The sequence below is a fragment of the Monodon monoceros genome, unplaced genomic scaffold (genome assembly GCF_005190385.1).
Source record: "Monodon monoceros isolate NGI ecotype Baffin Bay Population unplaced genomic scaffold, NGI_Narwhal_1 Super_Scaffold_20, whole genome shotgun sequence".
Taxonomy (NCBI): Eukaryota; Metazoa; Chordata; class Mammalia; order Artiodactyla; family Monodontidae; genus Monodon; species Monodon monoceros.
In genome coordinates, this window is record NW_021703777.1 from 107,456,460 (window position 1) to 107,475,108 (window position 18,649).

The following is an 18,649-nucleotide window of genomic DNA, read 5'->3' on the forward strand; positions in this document are numbered from 1 at the left end:
CCTAGAAATTGTATAGTTCAAATTTGCAAATGCTTTAAAAAATTATAAATAAGTTCACACGGGGGTCTTTGAACACCACATAATTCTTTAAGACTAAAGATTTGTTGAGAGCATGTAAACAGAAACATATGGTTTGTGGATCCTTTAATATAGATACAGCTTACAGATCAGCACAGTGTTTCTATTTGGAGGTTAACCTGCCCCAGAACTTGAGAAAGGAAGTACTGGAATTTTCGGTAGAATGCAAAACATTGAAGTCCATTTTCTTCTCTGAGGTCTGGAAATAATCCTGTGGGGTTCTCGCTGTTTGCAGATGGTGACGACTGTAGTGCCTTGGGATGCAGTACACAGGCTTGGTGTGTTTCAGAGGGAGAGAATGTCACGTGTCGGTGTTTGAAAGGATTTGCCGGAGATGGAAAACTGTGTTCTGGTAAGAGCAAAATCCAAATACGCATAATATCTGGAAAATAGTGAATCAGAAACATTCTCTCAGATCATACTGATTCAAAATCTCCAGAACGATTTATGTTACCCTCAGGATTGAATACCTTATTTGATATTAGCTAAAAAGGTAATGGGTGTATGAATAGAAAATAAGAAACATAACATATTGTTATATTACATTGAATTATATTAAAATTCCGTGATATAGACAATTGACATTAAAGAGAAGAATTTTTTAATATAATTGATTTTTAAAAAATATTTATTTCATTTACTTTATTTTTGGCTGTGTTGGGTCTTTGTTGCTGCACGCAGGCTCTCTAGTCTTTGCGAGTGGGGGCTACTCTTCATTGCAGTGCACGGGCTTCTCATCACGGTGGCTTCTCTTGCTGCGGAGCACAGGCTCTAGGCACGCGGGCTTCAGTAGTTGTGGCACGCGGGCCCAGTAGTTGTGGCTCGTGGGCTACAGAGCACAGGCTCAGTAGTTGTGGCGCATGGACTTAGTTGCCCCACGGCATGTGGGATCTTCCCGAATTAGGGCTCAAACCTGTGTCCCCTGCATTGGCAGGTGGATTCTTAATCACTGTGCCACCAGGGAGGCCCCAAGGAGAAGAATTTATAATTAGCTTTAAAAGCATGAATTTGAGTTCAAGTCAAATTTATAAACTCCCCAATTCCAATAAAAACACAGCTTTCCCCCCTGCAAAGGCTTAGGTCATAAGTTTTAGTTTATTAAATAGGTTTTGCTGGATGGGTTACTATTTTACATTGATAACAATTATTGTAAATGTTCTTATGGTCTGAAACTCTGGCACAAAGTGATTTACTTACACTAATGAAACACTGAGAAATCTGTAAAAATTGATTCAGAAATGAACTTTAAGTCCAAGATGGAGGGTTTGCATCACATTTGCAAGCAGTACCTGTAAATGGCTGGATGATTGTATGTAAGATTATACTATCCTTTCCTACTCTTTTCCTTTATACCAGGATTGCCTATGTATTTCACTAGCTCATCATTTTGCCCACAGATATAGATGAATGTCAGATGGGTATTTCAGTTTGCCCTCCCACCTCCTCCAAGTGCGTCAATACTGAAGGTGGCCATGTCTGCCGGTGCTCAGAAGGCTACCAGGGAGATGGGATCCACTGCCTCGGTAAGAGAGCTGTGTGCAGAGGGCCAAGGGTGAAGGCAGGCCTTGGAGAATCACCAAACACTGGGTGTGGCGGGCCGAGAAAAGACAGGAGAGAATTGCGGTGACACACATGTTAAGACTAAAAGAGGAGTTGTGTGATCTGTTCAAACTGACATATTTCAGTTTGGGGTAAATAGTCAATTTCGTGCCCTTTGGCTGTGACCGCACTAGTCAGCTTCTACACTCTGCAGAGGCTGTTTTCCCCTCTGCCTTTCTAATTCTTTCTCCAGGGGTTGAGTGACATCAGTGCCTCATCGATAACTCCACACCTCGAGCCATCACGGGGGGGAACTGGACAGCATTTTCTTTGTCACTGAATTTGGCAATTGAACCGTGGTGAACTGCAGAGCTGATGTGGGTTTGTTGGAGGTCACGGCTGTGTGTAAAGGGAAGGAGGCGTGGTTCTGTGAAAGGGCTCACAGCTGGCTCTTGATAAGTTCAAGCCGTTGACATTTAGAATCAAGCAAGGAATGATTAAGACCGCTTTCATAATCACCATCCTCTGCCAAGGTCTGGGTGTGGCTTGCTGGGTTGGGAGTTCACCTAGCGGATGTCATGTACCATTCCAGGTGTAACACAATGTCACGGTACAAGTGAAGACCTGCCTGAAGCCATCTTGGCCCGGTAAAATAGTTATCTCAAGTTTTATGGGGCTTTAACATGTCTCTTTCAGTATTTTCCTTTCCTTCTGAAAACATAAAAATCTTTTCGCTGTGAGGGGCAGATGCCTTGATAACAAACTAAAATGGCATTGCTTTCTCGCACATGTTGAGGTTAAAGATGAAATATCAGTCATAACTACCAATTTTCTGGACCTGGTTGGTTTAAATCAGACGTTTATCAGATTAGTTTTGTGGAGTCCACAGACATCTGTAAAGGCTCTTTTCAGCACATATTTGGCTGTCAATTGGGAAAATGTCACTGCTCTAATTAAGCAGGCTCCTAGATAATTTAGACAAACAGGCTTTATATTTCATTTACTTTGAAGAAAAAGGAAGGTATACTTTCTTGGATGTTTAAACTCATTATACTCTGGATTCTCACTCTGTTACTCACGCATCTCCATCCACGGAGCAGAGTGTCATGGCCCAGCCTGCCTGGTTGGCATGGCGTCTCGGGCCACATGGAAGCCCTGAGCTTGTTCTTGTTCTCCGCACTGCCCCCCAGCCCCATGATTATACAGTAGATATAGAGATGTAGTAGATACAGTGCTTTGAACCATGCCCGGCACACAATAAGTGCTATATAAAACTGTTGTTGTTATTCTTAAGAGTAGCCGTGTTTCTTGGCCAACGGTACATCATTGTTTTTTCTTCTCTCTCATTCTCAAGGTGATCGTTCATAGAGATTGCAGTAGGATGTCAGTTTAAAAAAAAAAAAAAAGACTCCCTTTGGGCTATTCAGGTTAGCGATTCAATGTGGCAAATATTTAATTGACCCCTATTAGTGCAAAGACACAGTGCTAGGATCTGTGAGGAATGCCAAGATGAGGAAGGCAGTCCTTGCTTACATGGAGAATATGATCTAAAAGAAATGCAGCTGTGATAAGTGGTGAAGAAAGGTATGCGTCATAAGAGAAGTAAAAACTAAGTGGAAGTTCAGAACCGGTAGACATATCTGTTTGAGGTATTGGGAAAGACTTCATGGAGGAAGTATCGTTTTGGATGGAACTGGGGGCATAAGTACATTTTTATTATGCAGAAATGTGAAGGAGTGGGGAGCACTGCAGGCATGAACATATCACAGGTCTTATTTGGGGGGCGGATAGAGAAAAGCCTAGAGCCTTAAGTATAGACTGTGTGTCTATACTTGTGTGAAGGAGAACAGAAACTGAGTCTGGCAAGGTGGTGTCTCCATCTGCTCTGGCTACCATCAAAAGTACTGTGTAGACTGGGTGGCCTAAACAACAGACATTTATTTTCTTAGCGTTCTGGAGGCCAGGAGTCCCAGATTAAGGTGCTGGCAGATTTGGTTCCTGGTGAGGACTCTTTCTGGCTTGCAGACGGCCCCCTTCTTACTCCACACTCACCTGCCCTTTCCTCTGTGGCTTGTGGAGAGAGGGAGAGAGGGAGAAAGAGATACCACTGGTATCTCTTCCTCTTCTTAGAAGGACATCAATCCCGTTGGATTAGGGCCTCACTCTTATGACTTCATATAAGCTTGATTGCTTCCTTATAGGTCCTGTCTCCAAATATAGTCACTCTGGGGGTTAGGGCTTCAACATATGAATTTTGGGGAGATGCAATTCAGTCCATAACAGGTAAGTTGAGTTATATTTGTGGAAAACTAGAATCTGAAAGTCAGGCATTGGGGTTTTACTTCTCTAGACCAGCACCATCCAGTAGAAATATAATGTCAGTCACATATGTAATTTAAAATTTTTTGTAGCTACATTACAAAAAGCAAAAAGAAACAGGTGAAATTAATTTTAATATTTTATTTAATTCAATATATATCCCAAATATTAACAGCTTAATGTATAATCAATATAAAAAAGTATCATCATTATTTTTTACTTGGAGTATAGTTGCTTTACAGTGTTGTGTTAGTTTCTGCTGTACAGCAAAGCGAGTCAGCTATACGTATACATATATCCCCTCTTTTTTGGATTTCCTTCCCATTTAGGTCACCACAGAGCACTGAGTAGAGTTCCCTGTGCTATACAGTTGGTTCTCATTAGCTATCTATAATATAAAAATTACTGATATATTTTATGTTCCTTCATAGTTGGTACTATGTCCACAAAATCTGGCGTGTGTTTTACACTTACAGTACATTTCAGTGTGGACTAGCTGCAGTTCAGGTGCTCAGTACCTACATATGGCGATGGCTACCATATTAGGCAGCACAGCTCTAGGAAACAGACAACTACTGGCAGCATCTGAGTCGAGTGGCGCAGTGACGGGAGATGTGGTCCGGGAAGATTAATGTGGCACTGGTGTTTAGGAGAGAAGTGGAGGAGAGATGGGATGCAGGGAATGTTGTAAGGCTGCTCCTCTTAAAGCAATGGAAAATCGAAGAGAAGAAGGACCTAAAGGTTAGGGTGGTGGTAACTGAGAAAATAAAAGATGGGTAGTTGGGAAAAAAGTGATGACTTTGTTCATATTTATGTAAAAAAGGCAAAAATGTTGAATTTGATATGATCTGAACTACTAAATGTTTACCTAGAGATAGTTTACCATCTCCAACTTTCCCACTGAGCTACATGTGCTGGGAAATTTCCTTTCCTTCCAAGCAGTAGGAAAACTTCCAGCCTTATGTCAGGAGTTTACCTGCATGGCATGCAGCCAAGGGGCCCAGTCCATCTCTCTCTCTCTCCAACATTTATAATAGAATTTTTGAATCTAAAAATGTATAGAGCTCTGAGAACATGTGGCATGACAGAAGTTGAAGGCGCTCCCTTTCCAGAATATTGGGGTTCCCAATTATACCACCCTCTGCTCTCCTCTGCACCCTACTTTTCTCTTTCCTACTCCCTTTTCCTGACAGATATTGATGAGTGCCAACTGGGTGTGCACACCTGTGGGGAAAATGCCGCCTGTACAAATACGGAGGGAAACTACACCTGCACATGTGCTGGCAACTCATCTGAACCTGGACGGATTTGCCCTGGTAGGTTGGTGGGTGGTCCAGATCCAAGGGGAGGGACTCGATTCTGAAAAAATCAGTACCCAAGTGTATTTCCATTAGAGCTTCTAGAAATCATTCAGTTCAATCAGGCTGGTGAGTTTACTTTCCTGATTAGATTGATGCTGTGGTTGAGAATGTGAAATGGCCCAAGTTTTCTTAATTTAATAGCATCTGGAATAAATCCTTTTTTATTATTCACAATTCAATAAAGGTGGGAACACAGGTGGTTCTCTTTAACTATGCAGCTAATGTCCTGATTTGTAGTGTTGATTTTGGGGGCTGCTGGGAAAGCTCTGCAGGGCTAGACAGGTTGGGGAGGATGTCCGGACTCTTAGCATTTTGAATCACTTTCAAGGATTTTAAAATAAGCTTTTTCTGAACTTAAAAATTTTAATCTAAAGATAGAGTCCCATTTTTAATGAACTTAAAGAAGTAGCAAAATCACTATTTTTTTTTTCCCATTCCTTTAGGAAATAGCTGTTGCCAAAGTGAAGAGGTAGATACTATTTCGTCTTGTTATATAAGGGGGAATATGGTTTGCAGAGGAATTGTTTTTTTAAATAAAGTTGGAGTTACAAGAGATATCAGTGTTCATCTATGCCATCTCTCCAGTTTCAAAATGGTCCTATTCCATTCTAGAAATTTGACATATGTCATTTGAAATTCTTAATAAAATTGCATTTAATTTTTTTTTTAAGTCAGTATTTCTTGATCTGAATTAGAACTTAAAAAAATGTTAATAATTGTCGCTTCCTTCTTCCTGAACCCTCCCCCATAACAGCAGTATCTTCTTACCATCAGCACCCAGAAGGGGAGCTGGCTTCATAGACCCTAGAAGCCAGGGTCAGCTAAGTCATTGCCAGCTATTTACCTGTCTCAGCTCTGCAAGCAGAAAACATCCTGAGAAAGGAAGGTTCTGCATTTGCTCGGGTCTCTGTTTTTTTAGCATATTATTTTCTCAAATAATTTGCTGTTCTTAAAGGTACTGAAAGACTCCTAATATTTATATAGTCAGCTACACACCCTAATGTTTTCCTTTCAAAGAGCAGCAAACCATTCAATAAAACGGACTTCCCCACTTTGGCATCCCCTCTGTTATGGTAACATTTCCTTTCTGTCAAAGTTGCTAATCTTGTCTTTGAGGGCTCCCCTACAACTTAAATAGTTTTTAGAAGAAAGTCTCATGTGGGAGAAATTTTTGAGACTCCCAGGAAACTAGGTGTAGTGGACTGTGTAGTGGTAGGTGGTTTATAAGCCATCAAGAGATACTGTTGTTCAGTGAGACGCTCTTAAGCTAACTGCTGTTTCACACAGCGTGTGTTTTTGGATGATGTATGTGCTTTTATAATGAGATCTGCACTCGGAATTCATATGGTCTTGGGACTGACCATTCTCTTACAGCTTCCAACATGCTTTATGTCAAATAATGCTGAACCTAAGGAAAGAATGGCTGGCTCCATGGTGAAGGACCCGAGGTCTGGTTAAGAAAGTGAAACTGTTGTTCTATATCACAACTATTGGTCTATCTCACAAATTGTTCACGGAAACTACTTCCTGATATCGATATCTGAAAGACCCCAATCACTTCAGCAAGTAAAAGAAATGCCTTTGCTTCTTCTAGACTCGACTCCACCCTCTCAACCCAGGGAGGATGGCCGCTCTCCTGTGAGAAATATTTACCCCGAATGTCCCCCGTCCCACGATGGGTACTGCCTCCATGGCGGTGTGTGTATGTATGTTGAAGCGGTCGACAGCTATGCCTGCAAGTAAGTCAAGCTATTTTTCTGATGGCACAGAGATATGATATCGCAGCCCATAACTTTTAGCAGATTCAGAAAACTTACATTGCGATTTTTCTATAATTAGGCTTTTCCATAGGGAAAAATAGATAATTTATATATGTAGCCCTTTATTTACATATATAAACTCTGTGTGTGTATTACACCTTTCCTGCATATTTCACCACCCCCCGCCCCTAACCCGGTGCTAGTGGTAAATATTAAATGTAAGGAACTGGTTATTTTCCCTCTTATTTAAATAACTTGATGTTACTACTGGTATAGGCTGGGGATTAAACTGAGAGAATTTCTTAAAACTTTGATTTATTTTCTGCCAATCAGATGGAGCGCATCAATGCTATGTTTCTGAATTTTAAAAAGTGTTATATATGTTCACACCGGACTTCTTGCCTTCAATGCTCAAAACTAACATAGTTTTTCTTCCTAATAGTTGGCATTTACATTTTTTTTTTTTTTTTTTTTTGCGTTACGCGGGCCTCTCACTGTTGTGGCCTCTCCCGTCGCGGAGCACAGGCTCCGGACGTGCAGGCTCAGCGGCCATGGCTCACGGGCCCAGCTGCTCCGCGGCATGTGGGATCTTCCCGGACCGGGGCACGAACCCGTGTCCCCTGCATCGGCAGGGGGACTCTCAACCACTGCGCCACCAGGGAAGCCCGTCATTTACATTTTTGTTGTTTGGTAACAACTGCTGGATGCAGCCATAGCTGCCTTTGCTCTGCTTTTGTCCCTGTGATGGTTTCAGTGGGCTAAGTGTCAACCTGAAGAGAGGGTTCAAGGAAGCCCTGGAACTATGAGGTGTTCCCACCGCACTCACTCAGAAACCATGCCCCTCAGTTTTTAGTAAAAACCACACCCAGAAGATCTAGTTTTGTATCAAATCTTACTTTTAATTTCATTCATAATTTGAAGGCAATCGGAGGGAATTGATAGATACTGAAAAATGAATAGGTCTCCTATGGCTGGACTCCTGACTCATTGATAATTTTCTCTGTGCCTAGTGAAGGAATGATGAAATACTTCGATCCTCATGAATAGATGCTATGAGCTTAGAGGCTTTGATTATTTTATCACTAATAATCAGCGGAAACATAGTCTAAATTATAAGAAGAATAAGTTATATTCTGTGACAAAGTATATGGCCTTGCATTATAAATCACGTCAGCCTGACACAGTGAAAACTGCTCATGAATATTAGCAAAAATGACTCAGTTCTAATAGAAATCTGCTTTCGTATTCATATTTCATACTGTGATTTTCTAACCTAAGATAAATTTAGTACTTAATGATAATCATCCTTGATTTTGATAATAAGAATCAAATTGTTTTTACCTGTTCCTGGCTTCTTGTTGTCACAGATAACGGAATTATGAAAACAAGTGTCCTAGCAATGGTTTGTGTTGCTCTCTGATACTTTAACTTTGGGTTATTAAAGACATTATAGACCTAGAGTCTGTCATACAAAGTGAAGTAAATCAGAAAGAGAAAAACAAATACCATATGCTAACACATATATATGGAATCTAAAAATTAAAAAAAAATGGTTCTGATGAACCTGGGGTAGGACAGGAATAAAGACTCAGATGTAGAGAATGGGATTGAGGACATGGGGAAGTGGAAGGGGAAGCTGGGATGAAGTGAGAGAGTGGCGTGGACATATATACATTACCAAATGTAAAGTAGATAGCTAGTGGGAAGCAGCTGCATAGCACAGGGAGATCAGCTCGGTGCTTTGTGACCACCTAGAGGGGTGGGATAGGGAGGGAGGGAGGGAGGGAGACGCAAGAGGGAGGGGTTACGGAGATATATGTAAACATATAGCTGATTCACTTTGTTATACAGCAGAAACTAACACACCATTGTAAAGCAATTATACTCCAATAAAGATGTTGCACTGTTGGTGGGAATGTAAATTGATACAGCCACTATGGAGAACAGTATGGAGGTTCCTTAAAAAATTAAAAATAGAACTACCATACGACCCAGCAATCCCACTACTGGGCATATACCCTGAGAAAACCATAATTCAAAAAAGTCATGTACCACAATGTTTATTGCAGCACAATTTACAATAGGCAGGACATGGAAGCAACCTAAGTGTCCATCGACAGATGAATGGATAAAGATGTGGCACATATATACAATGGAATATTAGCCATACAAAGAAACGAAATGGAGTTATTTGTAGTGAAGTGGATGGACCTCAAGTCTGTCATAACAGAGTGAAGTAAGTCAGAAAGAGAAAAACAAATACCATTTGCTGACGTATATATGTGGCATCTAAAAAAAAAAAAAAAAGGTTCTGAAGAACCTAGAGGCAGGACAGGAATAAAGATGTAGAGAATGGACTTGAGGACAAAGGGAGGGGGAAGGGTAAGCTGGGACGAAGTGAGAGAGTGGCGTGGACATATATACACTACCAAACATAAAATAGATAGCTAGTGGGAAGCAGCTGCATAGCACAGGGAGATCAGCTCTGTGCTTTGTGACCACCTAGAGGGGTGGGATAGGGGAGGATGGGAGGGAGGAAGATGCAAGAGGGAAGAGATATGGGAACATATGTGTATGTATAACTAATTCACTTTGTTATAAAGCAGAAACTAACACACCATTGTAAAGCAATTATACTCCAATAAAGATGTAAAAAAAAAAACCACAAAACCTGAAGAACTAGTGGAGTGTGGCCTGCCCTTGTGAAATGCTGGCTGATTGCTCTGGACCTTATAAGGCTGAGAGGCTTTGATATTGCAGCCTCCTTGGCTCCCAGTTCTCTTGTCACGTGCGTGGCATATTCCTTGAGACCCTAAGATCTATGAGAGGATTGGAGGTGTGACCTATTAATATCCAACAGTTTAAAAGTGGCTGCTAGGGGCTTCCCTGGTGGTGCAGTGGTTGAGAGTCCGCCTGCCGATGCAGGGGATGCGGGTTCGTGCCCCGGTCCAGGAAGATCCCACATGCCGCGGAGCGGCTGGGCCTGTGAGCCATGGCCACTGAGCCTGCGCGTCCAGAGCCTGTGCTCCGCAACGGGAGAGGCCACAACAGTGAGAGGCCCGCGTACCGCAAAAAAAAAAAAAAAAAAGTGGCTGCTAGGCGTTGATAGTAAACGTCTATAACCAAGGACAGCTAGAATTAAAACAGCATACAGGAAAGCCGGGAATAACCTGATGGTCCTTTATGCTTCCTACACTCAGATCCTGCATTCTCTGGTAGGATCACTTCTAGAAGAATAGTTTTTCAGAGGTGCCTGGAACTTAAAACTCTTTTTGGAAGTGGCCCAATGTAGTAGAAAGAACAGACTTTGAAATCAGAGAACCATTTGAATCAAACCTGCCATTCACGAGCCGTGTGAAAAATTACTTAACTCCTTTGAATCTTACTTTCCTCATCTATAAAATGGGAATATGCCATCAAAAATAAAGTGAATAAAAGTGCCTAGTACAATATCGGAAACATAAGGTGCATAACAATCACTAGTTACTTTCCCTCCTGTCTTTGAAAGTGACTCGCCAAAGCTCCTATAACCAACTCAGGTAGAACTAGGACTAGACTTGAGACCTTCTGGGCCTTCAGCCATGATGCATGCTTCGTCTAATGCTTTTCCCTTGCTGCCTCTTCCCCCCATGGGGACTGGTATCAGTCCTCTGTGTGTTCATTCCTTTACCTCCTTTTGGAACAAAGTGGGGACATGGATATACATACAGAGAGTGGATCCAGAGCCAGGGTGAAGAAATTCCTAACAAGTGAGCAACACAAAATTTCTAACAGAATATTTTTAAAGTTTATGCTCTTGCAAAGAATAATAGAATATAGTTCTACCCAAGATCCTGAGAGTTTCTGGAAGCGTGTATTCCCAGTAGATGGCAGCATTGTTTCATTTACTTTCATCTAAAGGTTCACAGGCTGTGTTGCCCGCTGGTAATTCCAGTAACAATTTCACTAATGAAACAGCAGGATGTTGGTGAATGCCTCTTTTCCTCCACTTAGTTCTTCTCCCTTGAAGAAGTAGGCAAATGCTTGTGTGTCACCACCGAGTCCTTTTGAGTCTGTGATTTTAAAAAAGAAGGAAAAATGGTTTCCTCTGCAGACTAGTCTATTCTTCCAGTTGAGAGACTACTCAACATTCTTTTACAACCTGGCCTCAAGTGAAAGACTCTGCTTTGAATTCTTCTTCCTTCCTTTGACCTATACTCATTGCAGTCTGGCTGAACATTTGTTCGAAAACTCCCTTGGCACTTAGGGCAGGGTTGCTTTATGTTGGTCTTAGAGGAAGCCTCACAGGATTTTAGCCTAACAGAAATTGATCTTTAATCAATGTTCTGCAGTGCCTTATAGAGGCAGTATGCAAATAATCCCCCATTAATCCCAGGGCCAACAGACCAATGGGGGAAGTCTGTGTTGCATTAACTTGTAAATTAGAGTGCTTTCAACTGACCCCTGATGGATTTTCCATATGTCCAAAGAGCTGAAGCTGAAATGCAGAGGTTGAGAGACGGCTGGATATTGAATGCAAAAATATAAGCGTTTTCGGCCTTGGCTCACTGCTGACCTCTGTTTGTATGTTGTCACAGCTGTGTCGTTGGCTACGTCGGGGAGCGATGTCAGCACCGAGACTTGAAGTGGTGGGAACTGCGCCATGCCGGCCATGGGCGGCAGCGGAGCATCACCGCTGTGGCTGCCTGCGTGGTGGTGCTGCTTCTGCTACTGCTCCTGGGGCTGTGTGGGGCTCAGAAATACAGGTGACTTTGCTTCCATTGGAACTTTCAACCTCTCTAGCTCCTCCCAGGGGCTTCTTGAGATGAGCTGCTTCTACACACTTATTTCATTTAAAAACTGGAATAACAGTAAAAGAAAACAAAAAACGGTCCAGGATTTCATTGCTCTAAAACATCAGTGGATTTATTGTTCCTTTCCAGTCTTTGCCCATAAACCTATGTAGTTTACTGGGTTGTTATTTAACCTCACACGTTTTTTGTTTGTTTGTTTTGTTTTGTTTTGTTTGCGGTATGCGGGCCTCTCACTGTTGTGGCCTCTCCCGTTGCGGAGCACAGGCTCCGGACGCGCAGGCTCAGTGGCCATGGCTCACAGGCGCAGCCGCTCCGCGGCATGTGGGATCTTCCCAGACCGGGGCACGAACCCGTGTCCCCTGCATCGGCAGGCGGACTCTCAACCACTGCGCCACCAGGGAAGCCCCCCTCACACGTTTTTATATTCCACTTTTTTTCTTTTAGCATCATGTGCTTCCTCTCACGCCATCCCCAGCCTGTATAACTATAATTTTTCATGGGTGCCATCCACTGAGTTGATTTCCCACAAAGTATTAACTTCTGTTCAAGAAACTCAGTTATCTTCCCTAACTTGGAAGGAAGTTTCGGGTCCTTGGAGTTTATGTTTTTAGTCATTTCAAGTTAAAAGTTCAGAACTGTGGAACGATGATATTTACACATTTATTTAAAAAAAAAACAACCCCACTACATTAGGGTGAAGAAATGGGCATCACATTGTTTGTTCATTTTCCACTTTCTTAAAAAGTAAGACAGCATCCTCCACTATCCTCAATACAGAAAAGCATTTTATGCACTGTTGTAGTTTGTCTGGCATATATGACTTAATAAATGCTTTTTGTTATTGCTATGATTCTCCATGAACCGTAATCTTCCCCAAGGAGTCACACGTTCCAAATCCTTTTCTATCTTGAGACACAGGATTCTCAGGCAAAAACTTGAAATTTTAATTCAGTGGTTCATCAGTAACCATTGTACTTTTTAGCCTGGTGTTCAATCAATATCTTGGATATTTGTAGGAAGAATATTAAATAATCAGCGTTTCATCCCATTGGACAGAATGCCAAAAGGAAAGTAGATGATTGGCAAATAATGTAGAGAAAAATGGAAGGAAGAAACAAGTCCAAGTGTACTGTAATTATTAGGTATTTTTTCTTATTCTATGGACTATGACATAGTAAGTAATATGCTGCTAAGTTCAAATTAAAACCGCCAGTTTAAATATTGCCACGTCACTCATGTACGCCAATAAATACAGACCTAGCATTGGGTTTATCAGTTAGGTGCGTTTAGCAATTTTCTGTAAAGAGCTAAAATCAGTTATTCCTCCCTTCGTGTCAGTCTTACCTGTTTTGTCTAGATTGACTGTCTGACACTATTTGTCCTGTGTATCTCTGAAAAGATTGTTTGTGGAACTAAATATTTTAAAAAGTATTGTACTATTATTACTTCATAAAACTTGTTGGGGACTTCCCTGGCGGTCCAGTGGTTAAGACTTTGCCTTCCAATGCAGGGGATGCAGGTTTGATCCCTGGTCAGGGAGCTAAGATCCCACATGCCTTGCGGCCAAAACACCAAAACATAAAACAGAAGCAATATTGTAACAAATTCAATAAGAAAGACTTTAAAAAATAAAAAAATAAAACTATTTCTTGGAAGGACCGCTTTGTAAAAAAACCAACAGGAAGTATTATGTCACAAACTACAACTTGCAACTTTGGAAGTGTTTATATTAACCACTTCAATTTTTTTCCTTGATGCTTTTGGTTAAAAATAATAACCCACACTATTTCCTGATGGGGTTCCATCTGTCTCATGGAATTCACAGCTCCTGGGATGGGGCTTCCACAGCAGCCCCTACCTTCCTTATTGCCCTTCCTCCGATGGTCAGACAGAGCTGTTTGACTGAGGGTTACACTCCTAGAGGGAATTAAGACGCCATCTGCCCCGAGATAGCAGCACTATTTTGGAATCTTGAGGCTGGCTGGTGGTCTCCCCACCACCTTTCCTTCATTGGTTTCCCTTAAATGGCTGCTCATTATGTGATGTACCTGTCTCTCTCCCTCTCAAGGCTATGCTTTGAGGACAGGGATCCCACTTTCATGTTAGATCTCCCTCCCTTTCACCCCCTCCCCCAGGGCATGACACCATGCCTTGCATAGACCTGGAAGGAGCCTAGGCTTTGCATCCGTCGACTGAAAACAAAAAGAAGCACAACGTGAGAGTTATGAGTTAAGTTTATTTGGGGCAAAATGAGGACTATAGCCCGGAAGACGGCATTTCAGATAGCTCTGAGAAACTGCTCCAAAGAGGTAGGGGGCAAGGTCAGTATATATGTGACTTTGGTGAAGGGGGAGTACAGGCAATCAAGCACATATTTTTTGCAGACGGTTGCTGCTAGTCTCGTGAAGGTTACTGCTACTCATGAGGAGGAGACGTCACCGTGAAGGATTTTAGTGCTTTGCTAGATACAAGGAGATGCAAGAATTGGGCTCATAAAATCTTTGCCTGAGAATATCTAATTATCTAAAGACCTGTTCTGCCAGTTTTTCGCAGAGCACAGGGTGCCTCATTCCTGATCTACCCGCTGAACTCCTTTCAGGGGGTGTTGAAGGTCAGCAGCTACTGCAGCTGTAGAGGTAGACGGCAGGTGCCGATACGTAGTTGGTACAGCATTGTGACCCAGCTCCCGGGCTGCCCTTGGTAGCTGTGTGCCTTGGGTTCATCACTACTATCTTCCAATCCCACTGGCTTCACTTGTAAAATGAAGTTGTGTCACACAATTGCTGTGGTACTATTTCCATGGGCACCCCCTCCCCACAAATTCTAAGTCCATTTAGGTAGAGATTTTGTTGTGTTGTTTTTCCATTCCTATGTCTCCGGTACTAGGACAGGGCCTAGGATATAGTTAGTACTCAATCGATATGTCCATGAATAAATGAATGAATGAATGCATGGCTTCCCGCCCACCCCATGCCCTCCTACCCCTTGTCACGGTACCTTGGAAAGAGTGAAGCATCATCTGGAAAGTAATGCAGGTAAGGATGCCTTAAAACCCAAAGTTAGGCGCCTAGTTTCCTTAAGACTTCTTCTCTCCCATGCATTTTAAGTACCAAAATTTCAGTAGCAAAAGTAGTTGTCCTTGACCATCACTGAGTAGGCTACTGTTTTATTTTGTTTTGAGATTGTCTGATATTTTGGCTCTATGGCAGGACTCAGAAGCTGCTATCGAAAAATCCGAGGAATCCTTATGAAGAGTCGAGCAGAGATGTGAGCAGTACCAGGCCTGTAGATGAGGAGGCTGGGATGTCCTCTTACCCCCAGCCTTGGGTAATGTGACCACAGTACATGAAGCAAGAAATTAAATACATGAAGCAAGAAATGTAAAGCAATAAAGCTTTACGTTAATCCCAGTTCATTTTTTTTTCTCATTCTTCACTGAGTTCAGAGAGACTGGAATCTATTAAAGCTTCCAGCTGGTGTTAATGTTACCTAACACCACAAGAAGTGGGAGGTCCTGGGTGGGCAGTGAGGGTGGGGGAACTGTGTCCTAAATTAAAGTAATCAGATAAGCTAAACTAGTGCCATAATGTAATGCACGAGACATTTATGGGATCTTTTTTCTAGCATGTACTTTCTTGCTATAACTTAGCTTTTTATGTGTTTGTGGAAAGTCTTTCCCCGTTTTTCGGCGATCCCTTTCAGATGGATGCCTTAAAAACCCAAGATTATGCTAATTTTGTTAAAATTTCTTTTCTCACACACATTTTAAGTCCTTAAACTTCAGCAGCAAAACAGTTGCCAGATTTAGCCAATAAAAATACAGGACACCTAGTTAAATTCATGCTAATACTGAAAGTTCAATTTTAAATTCAAATTTTACTGGGTATCCTGTATTTTATCTGACAGCCCTGTATATTTTCCAAAAAGCATAGTAACTGCGAAGTTCAAAATGCTTCATAGATCATCCATTTCAGTAATTGATCTTAGAACACTAGAGGGCAGACTTGGGACAGGCTCTCTTGAAATTGCTGGAATTTCCATTTTCAGAATCCCGTCAGAGATAACTTGACTGGTTCCGTGTGTGTTGTTGGTACCATTTGTGGTATATGTTGTGGAAGAGGCTGGACTATATGGCAGGTCCGTGGGGAATTGAAACCTGTGGGCACATAGGGAAAAGGCTATTAGGGAGAGGTTGTCAAGGGGCAAAGGCATCATTTGGGGTCCTTCCCACACCACTGCTCCCACTCCCCAGCCTCTACTTCATGTGCATTTCAGAGAACAGCTTTCCTGTGGCTATGCTTTTGACTAACAAGTGACCATCTGTCTCTGCTTGTTGTAGGCATTTAGCGTATACTTATTTTTTGGTGGAACTTGAGTACAGAAATACAATAAGAAATGTGAATTCTGGCTTTACTCTTCTAACCAGCTGGCTAATTTTCAGCAAGTCACTGAACCCCTGTTTCTTCATCAGGACTCCAAGGCGTTTGGATTACATGAGCTCTAAGATCCCCCCTGTCTCTGGAGATTCCCTAAGTGTGTGGTTCTGGGTGGACTTAGTTATAGAATGTCCTCAGTTCTTTGAAGCTTCATGACTTGTGGACTCTTTAATTTTCCAGATCTCATTGTCAGCCTGTATGGTACTTCCTTCAGGTTTTGGGTAGCAAGTTTAGTTCATCTTATTTAAATCATGGGAGAGAAGGAGAAACACAATCTGTATCTTATTTCTTAAAAAATCAAAAACACTTGCTGCTGTCATGAGCAGCATGCTGTCTCAGGGCTGTGGTGAGAGGCTCAGTCTCCCAGCCATCAGATCTGTCATTGACACCAACTGCTGCTGCAGGTATCAGTGCGACTGGGAGAGAACTGAGCGCCCAAGCTAGGAGGAGAAGCAGCAGAAACAAATTTGGTTCCATCAGCTGCCTTCCCCAGCCCAGGCCAGAATCCTGGAACCTATGTTCTTCTGGCAGAGAGGCATGTGGTTGGAAAACTGGCAGTGCAGTGGGCTGGATTTTAACTTGAGCCAGAAAAATGGGCCTGTGCCCGTAAACAGTGGGTCATGTATTAGTTTTGCAATGAGTTACTTTGGGAGACCATCAGTGAGGAAGAGGTGGAGAAGGGTGATTAGTGTTGTGGAAAATAAGAAAATGAAAACGTGTTCAGAGGATCCACCATTCTCTCACCAACATTTCTCTCCCTAATCGACTCTACTCATTTTTATTCCTATACTTTTCTCAAGGAGGAATATGACCAAGGAGATTTTTTTCTATTCTCTCTTCCTCATTGTATTTCTCAGCTATGGGCTCATTATGTGGAGGGTACGTTTCTGAACCAGTAGAGCATTGGTTAAGAACCTTGGGGCAGTCTCTCTGCTGGGTTACTGATTGGCAAGGAAGGACTTCCCCAAACTGCCTCCTTCATCCTGGGGCGTGGGGTCACTTCTTTTCTCTCCTTTTATCTTTGATCTGCTTTAATCTCTAATCTATCTGGTGTGAATGTGAGCCAGTGAACTCTGGTTAGCCTGCATTGCAAGTGCCCAATCGAATGTGGACAGTACAAACAATGACAAAAACAATCATTTTGTTGACCGAAGAGAAATAATGTTGTTTTCTGAGCCTGCCTTTTAGAATTCTGGTTCCCAAGCTGTTCAAGCATGAAAAGACATTTCATGGATCCCTGCAAAATAGTAGTTGCATTATTAGTTCTTATTACCCACTAATGAGCCCAAATTATTCAGAACTTGATAGCACGTTTAAGTGAATTTTCCTAATTAAGCACACACACATATTTGAAAAGTTGGAGCACATACATGTGCGAGATATTACTTGTCTGGCCTGTGGGCAATGCTTAGAACACTTGTGGATTCATGTATGGGTAGTGCTAGTTGCTTTAATAGAGAGTAACAGAAGCTTTCTAACTGAAAACTGAATCTTTCATTAGCCAGAGAGACAAATTTGACAGGGCCTTTTCTTTTGGCTTTTACCTTCTATGAGGTGGACATGAAGCCATAGATTTTATGTAACGTATGTTGAGATAATTTATGGATTTTAACAATGTCCTCTCTCTCCCTTTTGTTTGCTGCAGTTTGTGGTTATAGAGGAACATCAGAACTTCAGCAATGGGAGTCAACCTGTAGCCCTCAAGGACGGCCTGGTGGCAGATGTTGGCCAGTTTTCTTCCCTGGAGCCTGGTGAATGATTATCTTTCCCTGGATCGTGAATGTTTCCCTGAATGTGAAAAGTCTCATCTACACACAGAAACAGTGAATAGTGAAATTGTATAAGCTGTGTGAGCAGCTGGCTGTATTGGAATGCCATAGAACTTTAGAGAAATATGTTTAGACTAGATTCCTGTTTACCTGAGGTTACCACGTTCACTCAAAACTCTGGTCACATAGCAGTCTGCTAGGTCCCCTTAAGCAAGCACACAACGAGTCACTCCTTATTTTGATTTAGGTTGGGTTTTGAGGTCATTCTTGGGGTTCGGGATCTGTATGGGCAGCTGTAGGTATGGTTCCAGTGAAATTGCAAGTGGCTCCAAAAAAATGTGTTCCATGTTTTGGAAGGAAGGATTCTTGTGAATTTAAGTTGATCTGGGGGTTCTCCTAGGGATTTGGGAGTATTTAAGTCTTATCAGGAGCTAGCCCTCAACCAGATGCCTGGCCGTCTGTGAAATCCAGCCAGACCCCTGCGAGAGGGGCTGTAAAATCAACCCACATTTTCAGGCTGTTTTGGAACTCAATCTGCTTCCAGTAGAAATGGAGTTACGTGTGATTCGACATAATACTTTTGTCAAGAGTTGT

At 42.1% G+C, this 18,649-nt stretch overlaps 1 protein-coding gene across 4 annotated transcripts in view; it reads left to right on the forward strand.

The window, feature by feature from the left end:
• The window catches only part of EGF (epidermal growth factor), a 107,163-nt gene that overhangs the window by 70,986 nt on the left and 17,528 nt on the right, over positions 1–18,649 (forward strand). For all 4 annotated transcript variants that reach the window (XR_003795541.1, XR_003795540.1, XR_003795542.1 and 1 more), the window contains exons 17-23: positions 314–430; positions 1,476–1,601; positions 5,130–5,252; positions 6,892–7,036; positions 11,635–11,802; positions 15,060–15,177; positions 17,932–18,037. Coding sequence is in view for 1 of the 4 variants with exons in the window: in XM_029234889.1 (XP_029090722.1) it covers positions 314–430; positions 1,476–1,601; positions 5,130–5,252; positions 6,892–7,036; positions 11,635–11,802; positions 15,060–15,177; positions 17,932–18,037 (903 nt within the window). In the remaining 3 variants the exon portion in view is untranslated. The remainder of the gene's footprint in view (positions 1–313; positions 431–1,475; positions 1,602–5,129; positions 5,253–6,891; positions 7,037–11,634; positions 11,803–15,059; positions 15,178–17,931; positions 18,038–18,649) is intronic.